The sequence below is a fragment of the Ochotona princeps genome, chromosome 1 (genome assembly GCF_030435755.1).
Source record: "Ochotona princeps isolate mOchPri1 chromosome 1, mOchPri1.hap1, whole genome shotgun sequence".
Classification (NCBI taxonomy): domain Eukaryota; kingdom Metazoa; phylum Chordata; class Mammalia; order Lagomorpha; family Ochotonidae; genus Ochotona; species Ochotona princeps.
The window spans coordinates 45236093-45259022 of record NC_080832.1 but is presented as its reverse complement, the minus strand read 5'-3'; the positions used below and the strand labels follow the sequence as shown (position 1 = coordinate 45259022).

Genomic DNA, 22930 nt, shown 5'->3' with positions numbered 1-22930 from the left:
ATGTGGTTTGATTTTGCAATTGAGTATTTTAATTGGATGTGCTTAACAATTCTGTGTAAATAATTTTTTTTAGGACACTCTTTAAAAAATGAAAATGGAGACTTATTTCACTGCTCTGACAAAGAACAACTCAAAAGGATATTGAAAGTTTGCTTTTCAGTTCAATCTTGAGTTACTAGTGCATAAAATTTCCTAGAGGGAAAATAAGTAAACATCTCTGTGTTTGCCACCTACTTTAAAATGGTTGAGTGGACTTAATTCCATTTTTTCATTGCCTTTCACAAAAGTAAGTTCACTTGAAATTGAAATGTGGTTGATTTCATCCCAAAAGAGAAAACCTGCAGAGAGTTAATAGCCTGTGGGATCACTGGAACATGAGATCTGTTTATTACATTGCTCCCACTCTGAGGGCTTCAGAATAAAGAGTGCTCATTTTAAGAATGACATGAATCAACATTTATCCTTTTCTTTTGCCTTGCTTTGTTGCCCCTGGACAGCTCTGCTTTGCTAGAAGACCAAAACAGGAGATGGCCCAACTTTATCAAAAGGGAAATGACCCTGTCCTTGCTGTGGCTGCTAGCTCAGAAGAGTCTAAAAATATTTTTGAGACTTCAACATCTACAATAGACTAAAAAGCTGTTGAAGACTTCATGCCATTTTCCACCTAAATATTTCATTTCCATCTCTAAGCATTTTCTTACAAAGCTTCAATACCATGAGCATATGTAAGAATGTTGATGATAATTCTTTAATCATCATCCAGTACTCATATTCAGATTTTCTGAGTACCCTAAACCCATCTTTTCACCCTTGGTTTGTTCACACCAAGGATCCAAACACGGTACACCCATTCAGTATGAATGTCTCTGAAGTCAGTCTTAAGCTGCCTCTGACACTTACTAACATATCTTTTCATTTCCTGAAAGGAAATCTGATTCACTTGTTTGACACAGGAAACACCCTAAATGGTATGAATTGCTTCTGAAGGGTGTCTTTTGCTTGGTTCATTATTTTCTGATTCGATTTGGGGCAGTTTGTGGGGGAAGGACTGAGAGGTGCTGTGTGTTTAATTGTAGCACAATAGGGCGTGTATTGCGGTAGTTGTTGCCATCCCATTTTTAATGATGCTGAGTGTAACTGGTGGCTCCAGGAGGACAGCCTACTCTCCCTCACAAAATTACCTTTTCCCTTTCCAACCTGTAAGTAATGATTGCCTCTTAGCAATGAAACTACTCCCTATCAATGTTTTACTCAATGATTTAAGCATCAATGCAGTCAGATTTTTATATAATTTCTTTTTTTAAAGAACGATTTATTTTTATTAGAAAGGCAGATTTACAGAGAGAAACATTTTCCATCCACTGGGTCACTCTCCAGATGGCTGCAAAGGCCAGGGCTGAGCCAATCTGAAACCAGGAGATTTTCCAGGTCTCCCATGCAGGTATATAGTCTCAAGGTCTTGGGACATCCCCCACTGCTTTCCCGTAAGAAGGGAGCTGGATGGGAAGTGCAGCAGCCAGGAGATAAACTGGCCCCTATATGGGATGCTGACACTTAGAGGTAGACAATTAGCCTGTTGAGCCATGGCACCAGTCCCAATTTTTTATATAATCTCTAAACTCTTATCCTCATGTGTATTTTTAAACTGTCATTCTAATTTCATCCCAACAACTCTGAATACTATTAAAGGAACTGAGATCCAAAAAGATCAATTCAGTTACTCTAGGCACATTGACTTTATGTGTCTAAAGAGGGACACAGGAGCTTGTTGTTTAGTTCTAAATGTCTTAAGATTACCTACTCTTCTTCTAAGCAACCTATGTTTCCAGAAGAGAACAAGTTGAAGAAGTCTGGGCATAGGCCTTCAGCAGAGCAGTTCAGATGCCCACCTCTTCTGTTGGAGTGTGTGGGTGGGACGCCTGGTCTGGCTCCTGACTCTAGCTTTCTGGAATTGCAGTCCCAGGAAGCAACAATGCTGACTCAGTGACTGGGTTCCTATGATACATGTAGGAGCCATAGATTCAGCCCAAGTCATCCCTCACCACTGCAGGCATTTGAAGAGTGTATCAATGGAAAGGAGCTCTCTGTCTCTGTCTCTTTCTCAAATAAAGAAAGTACAAAATATATTTTTTTAAAAGGTCTGGAATGAGCATAGTTTTAGTGAGTTACTTTTGCAATAAAGTTGTGCATTAGTAGCTCTGTTTTTTTGCATTAGTAGCTCTTGATCTCTCTTAGAGGTGATCACATTTTACACAGAAATATTAAAACGTAAAGTGGCTAATCATTAGCTTTTTTCATATTGTGAGAAATTCAATAGTGCAGAATATAGTGTGCAAAAACTCCACAATTTTCAGGACTGTGAAGTGTAAAATGACTTTCGAAAGGTTTATTTTTGCCTCCTAATGCTTGTGTTTGCTACCTTACCAGAATAGCATGAGATGTCCTCTCTTTCCCTGAGATAGACTGTTTTCTGGTCAGTAAGCATCATTTGCTTTCTCCTTATGCTCATGTAAACTTTCTCACTCTGTGTGTTTTCCACAATATGCCCAAGTTACTCCTGGATTGCCGCTCTGATTCAGTTGTTAGAAATTTCACCTACCCAGGCCTATGTATGGATTGACTTTCCAGACCAAATAAAAGAACTCTAGAGTGAGAATAAGCATCAGAGAATGGAACATGTAAATGGGACATACATGTTATAATGAACAAAAATGGCAACCCAATGATTTTTCACTTTTAAAATAAAGGCTCTTTTCATCTCTGCCTAATCAGAGTGTATCTGACAATGATCAGCGGAAGTATCATTACCAAGATTTTTTTTTGGAAATACACAGTTTGCAGGCCCTGTATTTTAACAAGATGTTGGTGTGCAGACCCAAGGTTGAGAAGCAACCCTGGAAGCCACCTAAACTGTTTATGGAGCACCCTTCAGAAGCCTCACCAGTCCTAAGAAAAGGGAACCTTGCTTAGAAGCATACTAATCTTGCTTATCTGGACTATCTTCTTAATGATATTTAACCAATTTTAAAAAGAGGAAGGTAGAATGTGTCATATAGGGGCCGGTATATTAATTCAACTTACTAAACGTCCACTTCCAAGTGCTGACATCCCACAGGGATGCTGGTTTGTGTCCTGGCTGCTCCATTTCCCATGCAACTCCCTGTTTATGGCCTGGGAAAGCAGTAGTGGATGGCCCAAATCCTTGGAATCCTGCACCCATGTGGGAAACTTAGAAGAAGCTCCTGACTACTGGCTTTGGATTAGCTCAGCTCCCGCCATTGTGGCCATTTGGGGAGCGAACCAGTGGGCAGATCTTTCTCTCTGTTGTTCCTTTTCCCTGTAAATGTCTTTATTAATAAAAATAAATCTTTAAAGAATATGTTATATAATTCTTAAGAAATCCTGAGTTAGATGTGACCATATTCCTCATAGTCATTTTGGGACAAAAAAGAATACAACTGCAAATGGATAGTTTGTTGTAGGCTTTGCACGGTTTGGGTGCTGCTGTATGTGGATCTGAGTAATGTCTTCAGTCCCTCTGCCTCTACTTCCTCAGGTCCAAGTGGGTGACTTGGCAATGGTGACCTTTCCACAGCACAGTGACTCCATTCCAGGATCTCTGGGAGTCAGGCTGAATTCAGATCCCAGACAAGCCATGTGTGCTAGGTTGCTTTGCTTGTTAGAGCCTCATCATCACATACACAGAGTAGGGTGACAGAAGGGACCTATGATGAAGAACGGATGAGATAGACCTCGTTATGTTGTATTAAAAATGTCCTATTTAATAAAATTCGAGATCTTCACACAATATTTGATGTAGAGCTCTTCATGTATTTATGTCTGTATGTTGTACGCTTCCTGTGTGAACTGTCTCATAGGAAATCTTAAAAAGATCAGTATCATCTATAAAATACAACTATCGTGAGGATTAAATAGGATCATATGAGTCCTTGTGATGATATTCTACCAGCTCTAACTTCGAACCAGAAATGGTCTCCCCAAGAAACTGTTCAACCCATCTGGACAATAAGTAGCTGGACTCCATGCTTGGTATATGTTTGCAAGGAAAGAATCTTGATTGAATTTGAACTGTAATACTGCATCAAGGTGGAGGAATCCACCGGGGGGAGGGGAGGGGGAGGGGTGGGGGGATTCCCAGAGCCTATGAAACTGTCACATAATGCAAAATAATTAATAATAATAAAAAAAGATCATATGAGTCCTAAAAAACTCTTTTTCTGTTACTTTTTAAATATTTTTTCTATTCCAGTATCTTTGGTTTTTACTGTTTATAAAAACTAAATGTGTAAAAGTGAATGTTTGAAAATGGTCCCATCTGGAGACCTTCATGCTTAGTGAAATAAGCTTGTCCCAAAAGGACAAATATCATATGTTCTGTTTGATACAAGGCAGTCCTTGGGCAAACTGCAAGATAAATAAATGTAAGTACCCAAACACATACGTATGCTCACACCAATAAACAGTATAATAGGGTCTAGCATGCTGGGTAGTGAACTTACCTTACAGTATGTACCTCCACCCTGAAAGAGGGACTCCCATATGAGACATGTCAATATATCTGTACAGTATGATAGTTAGCCTCTTACCTCTACCCAAACCAACCAATTAAACACCAGAATGTTAATCTTGTAACTGTTATTAAAGGACTATTCTACTCTAACCATTTGGGGAAAAATAGAGTGAGGGGGTTGGGTGGAGATAGGAAGGGAGGTAGGGGAGGAACAGGAAAAATCCGTATACCTACAAAACTATATCATGATAAAAAATTAATTAAATTTTAAAAGGGGGGATATTTGCTGTTTCAGTTGCTATAACTTGGGACTTGGTAATACTAAAATTTTTTGGACTGCACAAACAGAAATATCAGTATGAGGCTTCATCTCAATATTGACAATGTGTACATTCAACTTGATAGCAAGATTAGATGATATACTTGCAGATGGAAAAATTTATCATCGTGTCCTCAACTTCAGCAATAGCAATGTGGACAATTTACCAACATCAATATTGTTAGTGAAGATCATCAGCCACTTTTCTCTGACTTCTATATTCTGGGTAGCAATTTGACAGAGTTAAAGTACCATGCTAGCCTTGTTCTGCTACAAACATCAGTCCAGTTAAGAAACTTCCTTTCTTCAATGTGCACAGTTTTCTATCAATGGTCCCAAAGCGCTTACACCTTGGTAGTGGCAGTGGGCGTCTTGCTTTTGAGGATGAGCTTCGCAGAGCACAATTTCAGCATCAGTTTTAGCTCTCCTAAGGCCAAAGATCTGCATGCCAGGTTTTTAATCCCAAAAGTCTTGTTACAGGGTCTGTGTGTCCCACTTGTGAGCAGCGGAACACTGCTCCAAGGAAGAACGTATTCTCGGGGAAATATTGTCAGCTACAATAGAGCTTCACTGTGCACGGTAAGGATGTTGAGATACCCGGTGGAGAAGAAAAACATTGCAGCTCTGTTAGGAGGATGAGACCATGAACTTCCTGTAACCTTCCCAAGGAATAGTAACAGAGGCATGCTGATCTAGCACTAAGTGAGCTTTAGATAGTTGTTGGGGAATGCTTCATACTTAGACTTTCTCAATGACTTAAAGCATTTAACGCATAGCTTCATTCATCTCTACTGTATCAAGTTATGGTTGGCAGTTGTAAAAGTGAGGAAAATTGATGCCCACAAAGTGGATGACTTTTCTATATTATTTATCTCATTCAAACCAAATTTTGATGGTTTAATCAAAGGTACTAGATAAAGGTTATGAAAAATGGCCAGAGTGATAGCATAGTACACTAATCATTTACCTGCAGTGCTAGTATTCCCTATGGGTGCATGTTTCAGTCCTGGCTACCCCACTTTTTAAAAAGGATTTATTTATTTATTTTTATTGGAAAGTCAGATTTACAGAGAGAAGGAGAGACAGAGAGAAAGCTCTTCCATCTGCTGGTCTACTCCGCAAGTAACCACAACAGCCAGAGCTGAGCTGATCTTAAGCCAGGAGCCAGGAGCCAGGAGCCAGGAGCCAGGAGCTTCTTCCAGGATTCGATGTGGGTGCAGGGTCTCTACTACTTTCCCAGGCTACAAGCAGGAAGCTAGAATGGAAATGGAGCAGCTGGGATATGAAGCAGCACCCATATGGGATCTGGTGCAAGCAAGGCAAGGACTTTAGCCACTAAACTACTTTGTCAGGCTCGCTACTCCATTTTTTATGCAGCTTCCTGCTTATGGCCTTGGGAAAGCAGAGGAGGATGACCCAAGTGCTTGGATCTCATTTCCAACATAGATAGTTTTGTTTTTTTTTTTTAAAGATTTATTTATTTTATTACAGTCAGATATACAGAGAGGAGAGACAGAGAGGAAGATCTTCCGTCCGATGACTCACTCCCCAAGTGAGCTGCAACGGCTGGTGCGCGCCGATCCAATGCTGGGAACCAGGAATCTCTTCCAGGTCTCCCACGTGGGTGCAGGGTCCCAATGCTTTGGGCCGTCCTCCACTGCTTTCCCAGGCCACAAGCAGGGAGCTGGATGGGAAGTGAAGCTGCCGGGATTAGAACCGGTGCCCATATGGGATCCCAGGGCGTTCAAGGCGAGGACTTTAGCCACTAGGCCACGCCGCCGGGCCCTAGATAGTTTTTTTTTTTTTTTTTAAAGATTTTTATGTATTTTTATTGGAAAGTCAGATATACATAGAGGAGGAGAGACAGAGAGGAAGATCTTCCACCCGGTGACTCACTCCCCAAGTAGCCGCAACGGCCAGTGCTGCACGGATCCAAAGCCAGGAGCCAGAAACCTCCTCTAGGTCTCCCACGCGGGTGCAGGATCCCAAGGCTTTGGGCCGTCCTCCACTGCTTTCCCAGGCACAAGCAGGGAGCTGGATGGGAAGTGGAGGTGCTGGGATTAGAACCAGCACCCATATGGGATCCTGGGGCGTTCAAGGCAAGGACTTTAACCGCTAGTATACGCCGCTGGGCTCTCATAGATAGTTTTTTAAAGAGAACAAAGAAAAGTGGAATTAAGAGATGAATTTATTGTGGTGCAACATTTTTTAATCGATGCATATTTTTTGTTTTTGTAATCTATTTCTAAAAGATTTATTTGTGTGTTTGAAAGGCAAAGTTATCGAAAGAGAGGGAGACACATAGACACAGAGAAAGATCTTCCATCTGCTAGTTCACTTTTCAAAAAGTTGGAGCAGCCAGGGCTGAGCCTTGCCAAAGACCGGAGCCAGCAGCATTTTCAGATCTCCCAGATGGGTTCTGCAGCCCAAGCATGAGGGCCGTATTTCACTACTTTCCCAGGAACATTATCAGAGAGCTGTATTGGATGTGGAACACCAAGATTTGAACCAGCAACCATATGTGATACCAACACCTTAGCCGATGGTTTAATGTGCTATGCCACAACACTGGCCATTCTTTTTGTTATTTTATTTTATTTTATTTTATTTTATTTTACTTTACTTTATCTTATCTTTACTATTTTATTTTATTTTATTTTATTTTTATTTTATTTTTATTTTCTGGAGAAGCAGATTTACAGAAAGGAGAGACAGAAAGATCTTCTGTCTGTGGTTGCAAAGATTGGTGCTGAGCAGATCTGAAACCAGAAGATTCTTTGGGGTCTCCTACGCGGGTGCAGGGTCCCAAGGCTTTGGGCCATTCTAAACTGCTTTCCCAATCCACAAGCAGGGAGCTGAATGGGAAGTGAGTAGCTGGGACATGAACCAGCACCCATATGGGATCCCGGTGCATACAAGCAAGGATTTAGCCACTGAGCCATCATACTGCGTCTACCATTCTTTTTACTTTAAAATTTCCCATTTTAAAAATTCAGTGAACACACATACTTTCTTTAAAACAATCCATGTTCTCCATGAACTTTTTGAAGACTCTTCATGGACACGAAATTCAAAATTTTACACTGAATTAAACTTAACCTTTGATTTCCTTTTTTCATGAACTTTGTCATGTATGTTGAATATATAATATTTTTTAACAAAAATAACAGCAAGTAACAAACTAAATTTTTTTTAAGATTTATTTTTTAGTTTTAGTGGAAAGTCAGATATACAGAGAAGAGGAGAGACAGGAAGATTTTCTGTCCGCTAATTTATTTGTTTAATTTGAAAGAGTTAGAGAGAGAGTGAAGGTAGGGAAACAGAGAGAGATCTTCCATCCTCTGGTTCACTTCCCAAATGGCCACATTGGACAGGGTTGAGCCAGTCTGAAGCTAGGAGCCAGGAGGCTCTTCTGGATCTCCAGTCTGTATTTAGAGGCCTACAGCCTTGAGCCATTTTCCTCTCCTTTCCCAGGCCATAAACAGAATTAGGTTGGGAAGAGGAGCAACCAGAAGTTTAAACGGCACCCATATGGGATTCCAATACAATGTAGGCAAAGGATGAGTGTGTGAAGCACCGTATGGCCCCATCTAAGGAATCCTTGCTATTTGAATGTTTATACTAAATGTTATTTCTGCCTCTGCTCTTGGTATTTCTGTGGGTGTACAGTATTGCTGTTTCTAGATCTGAGATGATGAAATGGAGACTTGGGTGCAGGAAGACAGCCCAGGCCACACAGCCAGTGTTGGGCATGGCTGTGCTGGAACCCTGGCTTTGTAAGCATTGTGCTCTGTCATCTCCCAAGTATATGGAAATTATTTATGAAATTAGAAAATGACAAGTGTGCCAACCCTTCTCCCCTGCGCTCAGAGCCTTTTCAATGATTTATCACTCTGCAGTGCAAGTCACGAGTGGCCCAGAACTAGAGTTTTCACTCCATGTTAAAGAGCAACATTTAACTAGGTTCTCAGATGTTTTCCCTTTGGGTGTGGATTAGGAAGTTCTTAAATATCTTAATATGGAAATTACTGATGTCTTTTCACACTAATTGAAATAATCACAGGTTATGTAGGAAGTCATTGATGGAAATTCTTCAAATGATTTGCTTCATTTTCACATATTTAAATCGATTCATTTTGATTGATACTTTAGGAAAGATTGTGTTGATAGTTCCCATGGAGAGTCCCTTGTGTTTCCTTTTATTTAACTTTCAAGTGTCTTTCATCTGCTGAAGCAAGGGTATTATCATCTTCATTAAGTCGTTAGTCATACCATTAGCATCTGCTTAATATGTGGTGAGAATAAGGTTGAAAGCGATCATTGAACAGCTTTGCAAACCTGGTTGTGTGTTTTAGTTGTGACTTCCTTCAACATAGCAGATTATCCATTTTCCATTTAAAGTAATGATTTTTAATATTTGTGTTTTATAGTCACAATCTCTGTTTTAAGTCTTTTTGTCTTCACATAGTCGCTCAGGCCCATTTGTCCTTCTCCCATTCATTCCAGCAATCCACAAAGCAAAAAGTAGAGTACAGTTGGAGAAAAGCAAAGTGCAGGCGCCAGTATGGCTGACAGTGCAATTTGTGATTCTTTGGGAAATTTTTTGTCTCACCATCAGACAAAGAACTCTGTAATAATTGCAAGCTCTCCTTTGTGGTTAGAAAGATTGCAGTCATCAAGAGCTTACTGGATCTTAGACATGGGAGAAAATTTTCTCACACCCACACATGGATGATGGTGTGTGTGTTGAGACCTGTGGTAACTTGAATATTAGAAAAGCAAATCTACAACTGTAGTGAAATTGCCTTTCTAGAAATACTTTTACTCGTGCAATATTTTGGAGTACTTTTTCCCAAATTGCAGATTGACACCCACTGGCAAGCGATGAAATCAATTCAGTAGGCATAACGAGCATGTTTTCAGTAAACATTAAATGAAATAGGAAACAATACAGTACATTACATGTAACAAAGGACTTGTGTCATAACACTTTTGTTGTTAAGCACATACACATGTGCATACTTCCAAAGTACGGTGGATGGTGATGAAAAAAGTCTGTGTTCCAAAGGTCATAATTAAAACTATTTGAGGCAGCTCTCTTACTCTAGGGGTAATAAATCGATCTGAAGAGCGTTTTTGTGTTATTCAATATGCTGTACAGAGAACTAATAGTTAAAATTTTTCCATAGAACTCTACATCATGCTGTCTAGTACTGCAGAAAGATGCCTGCACTAGGTTTAACTTATTTTGCTCTTCAGCTGGTTTCTTATCAAAGGCAGATAGTCTCCTAAGGAAGTCACTGTTTTACTTTCCTAGTGGTTGGAATTACCGTAGACTAAATAAAGGGTTGGCCTGTGTACACAAGCACTGAGGATTTGTGGTAAGTCTGTTTAGAAAATAACTTGGTCTCTACCTTTGAATAGCTCACATTAATGACTGAAACGTAGAGCATATCCATACATTTCAGGCATTAGGAAAACAGACTTTAAACCGCCAGCTCAGTTTTTGTACTTCTCACTTTACTCTCAAGAATTACTTTTTATTATGTCTTTGCTCATTGGTTCTGAGCTCACTGAAGAGGCAACTACATTATAAAGTCCCTAGCTCTTCGTTGCATGAATTTTTAGTGAGTTTGAGATGCCGGTTTATAGAAACTTCTTCCTGTCTGTTTCAAAAGCTAATTCTGAAAGCAGCTGTCAATGTTACAAAGAACATAGGTGAAAATATTTGATATTTTCAATGATAGTATTTTTAAATTTTAGATGTATTTGTATTATAAAATTTAAAAGATAAATATGTGTATAAAATTACAATCCCGCTTATACTCATATCACAGAAGTAGACACTGGACATATTTTTATTACATATCCATGTGGTTATAAAATATTCCATAAGTGTCCATCAGTCAATAACTGGATAAAGAAAATGTGGTGTGTGTATACAATGGAATATAACTCAGCCATAAAAAAGGATAAAGACCTATATTTTGTACCAGTTAAATAAGCTGGGCAGGCAAGTTCTGTGTTTTCTTTAACATGTGGAAAACTTATGTATATATTTCATAGAAAGTGCATGGATGCCATGTTGTTTGATGTCTAGTTATTTACAAATGTTGTCTTCACTGAATTGTGTCCCTTATGTAACAACTGCCTCTTCACGTCATGATCCTTGTTATGAATCTCATGTTGTGTGATGCTAATATCCCCAGTTCTAAGAAAAATAGAATACATACGTATGTTTGTGTATTTGAAAGTGGAAAGTGTTAAAATTGTTTAAATGCATTAATTTTTAAATGTTATAAAATTAAATATTCATTTAAAGATTTATTTACATATTTCAAAGAGTTACTTAGGGAGAAACAGGTAAGCATTTTTGTTGTTTTTTTTTTTTAATTCTATTTTTAATATCTACCTGAGAGGGATGCACTCCCATGTGGGTCTCTAACTAGGTTGTGGAGGGTCAAGGAATGAAGAAAGATGGGTGGGACACATGTTTCAATTTTTTTTTTCTCCTGTGTTCACAGAAGCGGTAAGTGTAGTGGTCCACTCTTTGCTGTCAAACTACATCAGCACCCAGGGATGGGGGCATTGTCATTTGATGATGCCTCAGAGACACCATTGTGGAAAAGAGTATTCCAAGGGTGTTACTTAAGTGGTTTTGATAGTTCTTAGATGTTGTTGGCTTCATTGCACTAAGGTTAAGAAAATTTTTCCAAGCTCTATTGGCTGACCAAGTCTACCTTAGTGCATCCACAGGCCCAGGAACCTGTTGCAAAGCTTGGTCAGCAAAGGGTTCCCACTTGTTTTGCTTTCTACCTTCTGACAAGGCACTCAGTGTTCTCTGCTGGCCTAGATGAGCTGGCTGTCATGTCTCCCATGTGCATCTGGGCATGCTGTCCATTGTACAGGCATCAGCAACTGAGCAGGCTCAATCCCAATGCATGCACTGCAAGGTCAGACCACATATCTTGTGATTTTCTCTGCAGCTAGGGTCTGAATCCAGCGATGTAGTTGGGAAGTGCCCCAAGAAACCTCTCCAGGGATGACGTCAGACTTGACTATTATTGTGTGCGCCAACCAGTGCAGGGTCAGGCTTGATCTGCCATCTGCACTAGCCAATGCACAGGCTGATGGATGAAGCAGCCTGGTCAGTTTTGCTCCCTGGCCCATCTCTCATGTGAACTGGTAGATGCTGAAGCTGGCACAGGTGCCACAGCCTTGTTGGGTCAATCCCAATAGCCCCCATCAGGCCTGCCTCCAGCCCAGTTTCTGAGTGCACTGGCATGTGCTACAGCTTAGCCCAGTCCCTCCCCATCCTGTCAGCACTTATGCACACCCATGGATGCTGCTGTTTAACTTAGCCCAGCCTGCCTCCACACCTGGTCCACACATTTGCCGATGGGTGCTGCTGCCTTCACCAAGCTGGCCCACCTGCAGTCCTTGCTCTCATTCTCACCAGCAGGAGCTGCAGCCCAGCAGAGGAATGCCACAGTTCCCATTCTAGGTCCACTCCCAGCCCTGGATCATGCACCTGTAGGGAGTTACTGGAGCCCATTCTGATACCCCCCCACCATTTTGGCATTCACCAGCAAGTGCAATAGCCTGGCTCAGCCCAGTCTGCTTCCAATCCCAGCTCTTGTTAGCAGGTGCCACAGCCTAGTCCAGCCTGGCCCACCCCCAGCCCTCATGTGAACTGGCGGGTGTTGTGGTTCAACCTGGCCTGACCAGCACCCTGGCCTGGCTCTTGTTCATACCAGCGTTTACAGTGGACTGATTCTGCCCAACCCACCTCCAAACCTAGCTCATATGTATGTGAAAGACTGCTGCGTCCCAGCCTGGTCTAGCCTGCCTCTAGCCTCAGCTCATGCTCACCAGTGGAAGCTGTGTCTAGCAGGTAAGCTCCCCTACCAGGCCCACCTCAGCTCCAGATCTTGTGTGTACCAGCGAGTACTATAGCACAGATTGACATGGCCATCCCCCAATCTTGGCACTCACCAATATGTACTGTGGCCTAGCCTGACTAGCCTGCACCCATTTCTGCTGTCACTGGTGAGTGCTACAGCCTATCTGTGGGGAGTGGGCGGGGGGGGGCAGAGCCACTCCTGGGATTGGGAGGGGTCATTGCAAGATGGCGCCTGGCCCAGGGCCAGGAGGCGGAGTTGGTCTCGCCAGCAGGTAAACAGGAAGTCACAGGGATAGACTAATGCCCTTGCTGCGATTATGTCATTGCTACTGGCCTATCACGTAGCGCCAAGTGGACCCACAGGGAGAAGTGATTGGTGAAAAACAATATAAAAGTAGCCAGTAAAAGCTAGGCGACCACAATGACGAGAAAGACGGCGAGACTACGACAAAGACTGGGATGACGGAGAAAGGGACAACGACAGAGAAAGACGGGGAGGAGAACAAGGGCCGGAATGAAAAGAATAGGGCAGGGGAAGACGTACGGGGACAAGAACGGACAGAAGTGGAGAGAGGGCTGGAAAAGCGGTACAGAAGCAGTAAGACCTAAGTAAGGGGACAAGAATAGAGAAATGCAGCATAAAGTACGGGAAGAAGAATGGGAAGAAGGGTGGCGGAGAGAGGGCTGGCGAAGCAGGGAGGAAAGCTAAGGCCAATGGGGAAAGGGGCACCAGAGAGAAGGGTTTAAACACAGCCGCTTTTGGCAGTGAAGGGTCCGGTTATGGTTCAGGCTTTTCCCAGACCCTCAGAGTGTGCCTTGTTATTTAGTGTTCCTGCGGGACGTTGACTCCTAGCCCAGCCTAGCCCACTCCCAGACGCAGCTCTCATGTGAACTAGCAGGTGCTATGGCCTAGCCTAGCCTGTCCCACACCCATTTTTGTTCTTGCAGACACAAGCGGGTGCTGTAGCCTAGCTATTCTGGCCAGCCCCTAAACCCAGCCCATTTACATACCGATGGGTACTCCAGCCTTGCCCAGCCTGGTCTACCCCTAGCTCTCGTACTCACTAGTAGGTGCTATAGTCTAGGGAGTTCCCAAAATTCCCTTACCAGGCACATTCCAAGCCCCAGATCTTGTGCATGCTGGCAGGTGCTTCAACTCAGCCAGTCTCAGCTCCCACTAGTAGATGTTGCAGCCTAACCTAACCAGGCATGGCCCACATCTTGTCCTGTCTCTAGTAGGTGAATAGCTGGTGCTGCAGACCGAGACCCAGTCCACACAAATATTAAGGAGTGCTGCAGCCTTTTCATGGCCTGGCTTTCCCCGCACCCAGCTCTTGTGCTCCTCAGCGGGAGGTGTGACCTAGCAGGAGAAGTGAGAGATCTTCACTGGTTCACTCCCCAAGTGGCTGGAACAGTTGGAGGTGGGCTAGTCTGAAGCCAAGAGCCAGGAGTGAGCAGCCAGGAGCTTCTTCCACGTCCCTCACATGGGTGCAGAGACCTAAAGACTTTGGTCATCTTCCACTGCGCATTAGTAGGAAACTTGATTGGAACTGAAGCAGCAGGTGCCTACCTAAATGCAATGCTGGTGTCAAAGGTGGTGACTTCGCCCACTAAATCACGGTGCTGACCCCTAAATATACTTCTTGAAAATAAAAGTTCTTTAATGCTACACCACTTAAAGATACATTTTGATATTCCTCTGTAATTCAGATAGTTTCCGAATGTTGAGGATTAAATACTTAAATTCTATATAATAGGTCATTTTGGAAGTTATAAAATGTTTGCATACTTGAAGTTTTTCCCCAAATGTACTCTTTATGTATTCTGTTTCCTTTTTGTAAACTTTTCTCAGGAGGTGGTTGGACAGTGCCACAAATGAGCAGTGACTCTAAGTACATGCTGGAATTAGGACCCATCATAGATGTTCTATAGTGGAACTTTAAGGCTGGGAAAGGAGGAAGTGATGTGTAGTTTAGTCATCATGTGCTTTGGCAATTAAATTGTAGTTCAAAGGAAGGAAAAGATAAACATTGTGGAGTAGTCGCTTTTGAAGAGGGGACAGATTCCCTGTGGCCAAACTTCCTTCTTCCTCCTTTGCATGCCACCCCCTGCCCCTGCTTTGATGTTAGGTAGTGGCAGTTTAATCTGGCTGTCATCAGGCACCTGTGGCTGTCTGCCACCAATCTTCTTCCCAACACTAACACTGCATGCAGTTTAAACATAAAACACAGTTTGAATCTTTTCCCTTAAACTTTTATTTCTTTTAATGTTCTAGACTATGAGTTACATCATCCTTTTTTCATTAATCATGCCCCCCACTTTTTTTATTAATTATTTTGCATTATGTGACAGTTTCATAGGTTCTGGGGTTCCCCCTCACCCCTCCCCATGCCCCTCCTCCATGGTGGACCCCCTCACCCTGTTGCAGCATTACAGTTCAAAATTCAATCAAGATTCTTCCCTTGAAAACAGATACTAAGCACATAGTCCAGCTGCTCATTGTCCAGATGGAATATACAGCTTCTTGGGGAGACTATTTAGCTGCAATCAACCCCAGTGGGTTTAATATTTCTCTAGTTATGAATCACTGCCAGTCTCGCCCCTCCCAGTACGATGAGGTCGTAGAGTTCACTGGTTGACACTGTCCATCATAGAGTCTTCATTTGCCCGGTTTTCGCTGCCAACATATATCTGAGATGGTTGATTGACCCGTTCTGTCCTCTGTTTTTTCTTGGCTAGGGTTCTGAGTCCAGCTGGTCATTGCCACAATCAGCTTGTAGGTGCAATTCCTGGGCTGGTTTGTTTTCGGACTGGAGTTGCTCTGGAACCAGTGGGTGTTGCAGACTAGGTTGGTTCTTCCTAGCACGTATTCAGCACTTGCGTCAGCCAGTGGGGGCTGCGGCCTAGTTGGGGCGACCCACAATAACCCCACCAGGCCTGCCCCCTGTCCTGGTTTGCCTGTGTGTATAGCAGACTAGTCCAGTCTGTCCCACATCCCATTTAGCTCTTGTATTTGTCCCTGGGTTTTAAAGCTTAGTTCTGACTAACCAGCTCCATGCCCCCCCCCTTTTTAGCTGAATACTTTTTAAAATACATTTATTTATTTTTATTGGAAAGGCAGATGTTTACAGAGAAGGAGAGACACAGAGAGAGGTCTTTCATCTGCTATTTCACTCCCCAAATGGCTACAAGGGCCAAAGATGAGCTAATCCAAAGCCAGGAGCTTCTTCTAGATGTCCCATGTGGAGCAGGAACACAAAGACTTGAGTCACCCTCTGTTGCTTTGCCAGGACATAAGCAGGGCACTGCATGGAAGTAGAACAGCCAAAACACAAACCAGCACATGTATGTGATTTTGGTAATGCCAGCAGAGGATTAGCATGCTATGTCACTGCACCAGCCCCTTCACTAAGTATTTTAATGTAAGATCCAGACCTCCTTTTGATCAGTAGATATTGCCCAAATGGTATTTTCCTACATAATCTCCAGACCATTATAATGCCTAATAAAGTTAATAATAATTCACTAATATCATTTAATACTCCATCAACCTTTTAAGAGTTTTACAATTAATTAATTAGTTTGAAATGCAGAGTTACATAAAGAGGAGAGATTGAAGGGAGATCTTCCTTCTACTGGTTCACTCCCAAAATGGCCGCATATGCCCAGGTTGGGCCATGCAGAAGCCAGGAGCTCTGTCTCCCATGTGGGTGCAGGTGCCCAAATCTTGAACCATCCTCTGATACTTTCCCCCACATATTAACAGGTAACTGGAATGGAAGTGGAGCAGATGGAACTGGACTTATTGCCAATAGGGGATGCCTATGGCTTAGCCCACTGTGCCACATTGCTTGCCTCTTCATGAGGTTTTATAAGGTTTATTTTTAAAGTCAGAATCCAAGTAAGGTTTAGCTTTATTGTGTTGGCCTTTAAAATTTCTTTCATCGAAAAGAAGTAGTTGTGGTGTATTTATGGGAATGTACTTCTTTATGTAATTCGTTATTGAACAAACTGGGTCACAAGAATGTTGACAGCTTGTGTTCAGCCACTGGGTTCCTCCTCCTGTCAGTAACCTGTGCTGTGTTCCCTGCACTTCATGTGGTCTGGAAGTAAGCCCCAAGACTTGGCAAGATGCAAAATTGGGTGTTACCAATTCTTACGTTTTGCTTTTCGGCAGCAGCATGTTTTACACTGTGAGGAGACACATAGCACTAGGCTGTCTCATTTGTAGTCATGCTGACAACCATCAGAGTTTATGTGGCAGAAAACCTCTCTTCATCAACTTAAAAACAAGATTTATTTATTTTTATTAGGAAGACAAATTTACAGAAAGAAGGAGAGACAGAAAGAAAGATCCTCCAGCCAATGGTTCACTCTCCAAAGGGCCACAATGGCCAGAGTTGAGCCAATCTGGAGCCAGGAGCCAGGAACCACCTCTGGATCTGCCATGTGGGTGCAGGGTCCCAAGGCTTTGGGCTGTTCTCCACAATCCCTGACAAGATAATTATAGGAATGTGAAAGATAAATCCAGGGCCCAGCATAGTGGCCTAGGCTTAAAGTCCTCGCTTTGAAAGCCCCGGGATCCCTTATGGTCACCGGTTCTAATCCCAGCTGCTCTACTTTCCAATCAGCTCCCTGCTTGTGCCTGGGAAAGCAATCAAGGATGGCCCAAAGCCTTGGGACCCTGCACCCGCGTGGGAGACCTGGAGGAGGTTCCTGGCTCCTGGCTTTGGATCGGTGCAGCACTGGCCGTTGTGGCTACTTTGGGAGTGAGTCACCGGATGGAAGATCTTCCTCTCTGTCTCTCTCTGTGTATATCTGACTTTGCAATAGAAATAAATAAATCTTTTTTAAAAAGGAAGAAAGAGAGAGAGAGAGAGAAAGGAAGAAAGAAAGAGAAGAAAGAAAGAGAAAAAGAGAAAGAAAGAAAAAAAGATAGATCTGCCTACCTTCTGCTATCATCACTGAGTGGAAAATTTCCTGTAGGGCTTTAGAGTGGAAGTGATTGGAAAGAAATATAATTTTAGGGGCCCGGCTGCGTGGCCTAGCAGCTAAAGTCGTCACCTTGAACGCCCCGGGATCCCATATGGGCACTGGTTCTAATCCCGGCAGCTCCACTTTCCATCCAGCTCCCTGCTTGTGGCCTGGGAAAGCAGCCGAGGACGGCCCAAAGCCTTGGGACCCTGTACCCGCGTGGGAGACCTGGAAGAGGTTCCTGGCTCCCAGCTTCAGATTGGCGCACCGGCCGTTGCGGCTCACTTGGGGAGTGAATCATCGGATGGAAGATCTTCCTCTCTGTCTCTCCTCCTCTCTGTATATCCGGCTTTCCAATAATAATAAATCTTATAAAAAAAGAAATATAATTATAGATTTGGATAAATGACACCCTGGGACTTTTTCCCCTCATTTTCTTTCTTTTTTTTTTTTTTACATTGTTTTTTTATTAACGTTTTAACTGCAATAATCATGTAAGCTTGATTGACATAATGCTCCACTGTGTTTTCTTTCACAATTTTTCTCTTGCCTTTTTTTTGTAAAGGAAAAATTCATAGCACTAAGAAAGAGGTAGTAAGGGGATTGGCCAGGAGATTACTTGGTATTGTGTAATAGTACATGCATAGCTGTTTGCTTTATACACTGACTACCCTAGGGTGAGCGTCAATCCTTAAAGGCTGGGCAAGTCATAGACAAGAGAAATAAGGACCTGGTCAGGTGTGAAGGTGCTGGTCTCGTTTTACAGGACAGCCACGTTCCACTAGTCCTATGAGAATGCCTGTTGCTATGTAATTGCCATATCTTACAGCTTTCAAGAGAACTTGTAAAATGGATTTTTTTAATTAAAATGTTTAAAAGCAGGCAGACAATTCCATTTTTAATCAAAATTCAATGCTTCTGTACCATGTGTTTCTCCTTTAGTTTCGTCTAATGATCAACAATTTATACTTGTTGATAACTGCCCAAGGACCCAAGGAATTCATCTGTTGCCCCCGACCTCCCCACACCTGCTCGCTCGCTGGGGATCCTTGCTGTGTCTGATAGCATCAGTGCTTCAATCACTTCGGGACTCAAAACTTGTGATTACTTTTATTCCTCTTCTTGTCCTTCCCACTGTGGGTAGCCCAAACATGAGTATAGATTTTATCTTGTGATTATATCCATTATTCTTTTACCTTTCCATTGCATCCAGCTCCTATATTCCTAACCATCCTCTTGCTATCTTGCTATTCTAATACAGATCCTGCTACAACCCTCAGGTGCTCAAGCATTCTCTGACCAGATTGGTCATCTTTTCCTAATGTCTGTTTCATTGTCTGCTGACTTAAAAAAATTCTGTGGCTTCTTACCAACTACCCTATACAACTTATGCTGGGATTTCAAGGTTTCATAGTAATTTTATCTTAACTGTCTAGTTTTACCATCTAGCACCCTAGGAAAGGGTTCCTGGAATCTTGTGGGACTTTCCAGAAAATGAGTAGATGCTTTTTCTAGGTGTTGGCTACTGAGATGAGACTTGCTTTGATTAGGCCTCTGTTCCCATTTGAGCTAAAAAACCTTCTGACAAGAAGGCAAAGGAATAAAGGAAGATTATATCTGGTTCCAACTCTAGCTAAGACAGAGGGTGAAAAGGTGGAGGATGCTTTGTGCCCTTCCAATTCCCAGTGCATCCAAATGGAGCCTTCTCTATGGCATACTTGGACGTGGAGAAGCCTCAGAGAGTTCTTTATGCAACAGTCTGTGTTCTTTCCCACCAGCTGAGTCTAGAAGTTCTTGCTATGTTTATGCAAAACTACCTTACCACAGGTATTTTGTAGTCTGATTGCATTGTGTGTTCATTCACCTTACAACCTACCCAGTTATGCACTTAGATATTTGTGTGACTAAGTTGATTGTTTTAATCAACTGGAGTGGAGTTGTTGGTTAGTGGGGGAACTTGTAGGTTCAAAAGACTTTTTGCTTTGGAAAAACCTTAAGCTAACTTATTTTAAGGGAAAACTGATAATTCAGTGAAACGATTTTTTTCTCTTCACTTTCTCTTGATACAGCATAGAATCTAGAATTATTTATCAGAATGTGTGATTTCTCCTATTTCACTCTATTCTGCGAGTCAATCCTGGTTGGTTTTATGCGTCTCCAGCTGTTGGTATCATGTCTGGTATAGGGCAAGTACTCAATGCAGTAGATTCTTGGAGTATTGTACTACTACATCCTGCATCTTTCAGGACTCTTTGACTTTGTAGCTCTCATTGTCCAAAACATAAATGTGCAATGATTCCTAGGTTCAGTTCCTCAGATTCTACCAGGAGCTTCTTGTATTTGCTATCTCATTACTTGAGTAATGTTATTTCTTCTGTTTTGCATTATGATGTGGCATTAACTTTGGCAATAACCTGACAAATACATTAATGCAAAGGACATGCTGTATTTCTTAAGGCTTTCCATTCTAACAATGAGACATTTTTGAAGTATTTGGGATTTTTTTTAAATTTTCATCTACTTGGAAGGAGGGAGAGGGAATGAATCTTTCATCTGTTGGCTCTCTCTGTAAATGCTTGCAATGGCTGTGGCTGAGCCTCGATGACCTATAAGATGAGAACTGCATCTGGGTCACCTGTGTGGGACTCAGGAGCCCAGTTTTTTGGGCCATCCTTTCAGGACCTCTCAGGACACATTAACAAAAATTTGGATCAGTAGCGGAGGGGCTGGAGTGCTGTCATGCAGAATGTGGATGCCACAGCAGCAGTTTAACCTACTACGCCACAAGGCCTGTTCCTATGTGGAACATTTTTTTTTTTTTTTTGGTTAGCAATGTTTAGAAGAGTAAACTAAAAAGCAAGAGATGAATAACCCAAAATAATAGATGGTATTTAGTAGTTCAATAAGTTTATTAATGTATTTATTAGCTCTTCTTTCTCCTCAAAAAAAAAAAAAAGGATGCGGAGAGAGAGTGAGAAAATGAAATACATAACTTGACTCTCACTCCTCAAAAGAATTATTGGCACTTACCTCTCTCATCCTTTCTTCTTTACCAGGTGATGGCTGTGGGCATGTTGTGAGCTATCAGGACAGTGGCACAATGACATCTAAGAACTATCCAGGGACTTACCCCAATCATACTGTGTGCGAGAAGACAATCAGAGTCCCAAAGGGAAAGAGACTGATTCTGAGGTTGGGAGACTTGGATATTGAATCCAAGACCTGTGCTGCTGACTATCTTCTCTTCACCAGCTCTTCGGGTAAATACGGTAAGAAAATAGACTTGGGTTTCCAGAGTGAGAAAATATTTGTGGCTTGGGGAAGAAGAAGTGGAGTGTGAGTTAACTATAGTCTGGGTAGACTTAAAGAGAAACTACGGTCTGTGAACTCCCTGGATGCCCGAGGTGGATACAATTGCTTCATAATATGAAGTGACAAAGGATTTCTAAAGAGACACTAGCCTTGGATGGATCTCAGGAACTTTGTCTGAGATTCATTCCTGCTGGGAAGACAGTTAAAGATGTGAGACATTTGGTTAAAACAACTACAGTGCATTCACTCACTTGACAATTATTTATTAGATATGTCCATGAGTTCCAGGTTCTCTGTGAAGAACTGTTGTCATGGAGCTTGTGTCTCAAGCTGCAGGGGAGTGGGACAGCCAAAAGAGAAACAATGCCGTGAGAGCGAGAAGGAAAATGAAGGGGTGCTAAGGTGACGTTGACTTGCTTTGTGATGTGGTATGCCGCAGCACGTGGGACAGTCAGTGAGATTTCTGCAAAGTAAGGACATTTGAGCACACACCTGAATGAAATGAGGAGTAGCCCATGTGACTGCAGTCAGAATTTTCTAGGGAAGGCAGCACAACTGTGAGACACAATTCCCTGAAGTTTTGAAAATTAGTTTTTGTGCTTTTCCAAGAGCTCTTAGCTTGTTGGAGTCCCAAATCACCATGATAGTAACCCTTTGATGTCAAAGCCAGAAAACAATTTGGGCTAGAAAAATTTGGAAATAAAGACAAAATCCTATCTATAGGTTATTTTGACTTGGGGGATTTTGAGATTCTCCCTGCATACAACTCCACAAGTGACACATGTTTTTAGGTAGGCTGTCTATGCTGTCTTGCTCTAAAGGGAATTTCTTCAATGCACAGCCCTCATGCCTGTCTCTAACTATGGACTCATGGCTGTTTTCTCGCCCTGTGGGTGAGAAGCCAGGAGAGCCCTGAGAGATGGCTCTGAGATCTAAGCTGGTTTAGTCCTCATGGGGAAAGAGTCATTCAAGATTTTTATCTCTGGGACTATTATGTCTATTTTAATGATGATTAAATTACTCAGAGTCAAGGTGATAGTGTTTATATTATTAGTTGCAACTTTTTAACTGGAGTTGGACTCAGATCAGAAAAATGAGAGTTGCAGGGTTGCCTAAGGCCCCACGGTGAACTTACTCTGCAGTTGCCGCTGGTAGTCAGATGTATTTTAATTTACAGGGAGTTTGTTGGAGTCTTACACTAGGCAGAGCTTTTTGCTCAAGTTCCAAGAAGGAGTGAGAGTCAGAGCTTCACGGAAAAATATGTGAGGACAAGTAGTACAGGGCCAGAGAGAGATCTTTGACTCTCATCTCTTTGGGGCAGTAACTCTTGACTGAATGAGGAATGGTTAACTGCACGTGCTGAGAGCAGGAGAGAAGTCATCTCCATTGTCTTGGTGATGGGTAACTGGGGAGGGAGGAAGTCTTCCCAAAGCCAACATTGCAAAATGGATGTGACTTCCCCACACCGAGGAGTTTCCTCCATCATCTTTGATGCATATTCACAAATATACCACAGGAAGAATAACATGGGATTAGGGGCTGGCGTTGTAGCTCAGTACATTAACTTGCCACCTGCCATGCAAAAATCCCATATCACAGTACTGATTCTGGCCAGGTGCAATGGCTCAGTGGCTAAATGCTCACCTTGCAAGTGCCTTGATCCCGTATGGGTTCTGGTTTATGTCCCAGCTGCTCCATTTCCTGTATAGCTCGCTGCTTATTATGGGCTGGGAAAGCAGTAGAGGACCACCCAAAGCCTTGGGGCCCTGCATCTGCATAGTAGACCCAGGAGAAGCTTCTGGCTTTGGGTCGGATCACTCTGACCATTACGGCCGCTTAGGGAGTGAACCAGTAGATGGAAGATCTTTCACATTGTCTTTCCTTCTCTCTC

General features: G+C 42.4%; 1 protein-coding gene across 1 annotated transcript in view; it reads left to right on the top strand.

The window, feature by feature from the left end:
• Positions 1 to 22930, top strand: part of DCBLD1 (discoidin, CUB and LCCL domain containing 1) — an 85549-nt gene that overhangs the window by 21313 nt on the left and 41306 nt on the right. The window contains exon 2 of the mRNA XM_058654900.1: positions 20784 to 20996. Within this exon, the coding sequence (XP_058510883.1) occupies positions 20784 to 20996 (213 nt within the window). The remainder of the gene's footprint in view (positions 1 to 20783; positions 20997 to 22930) is intronic.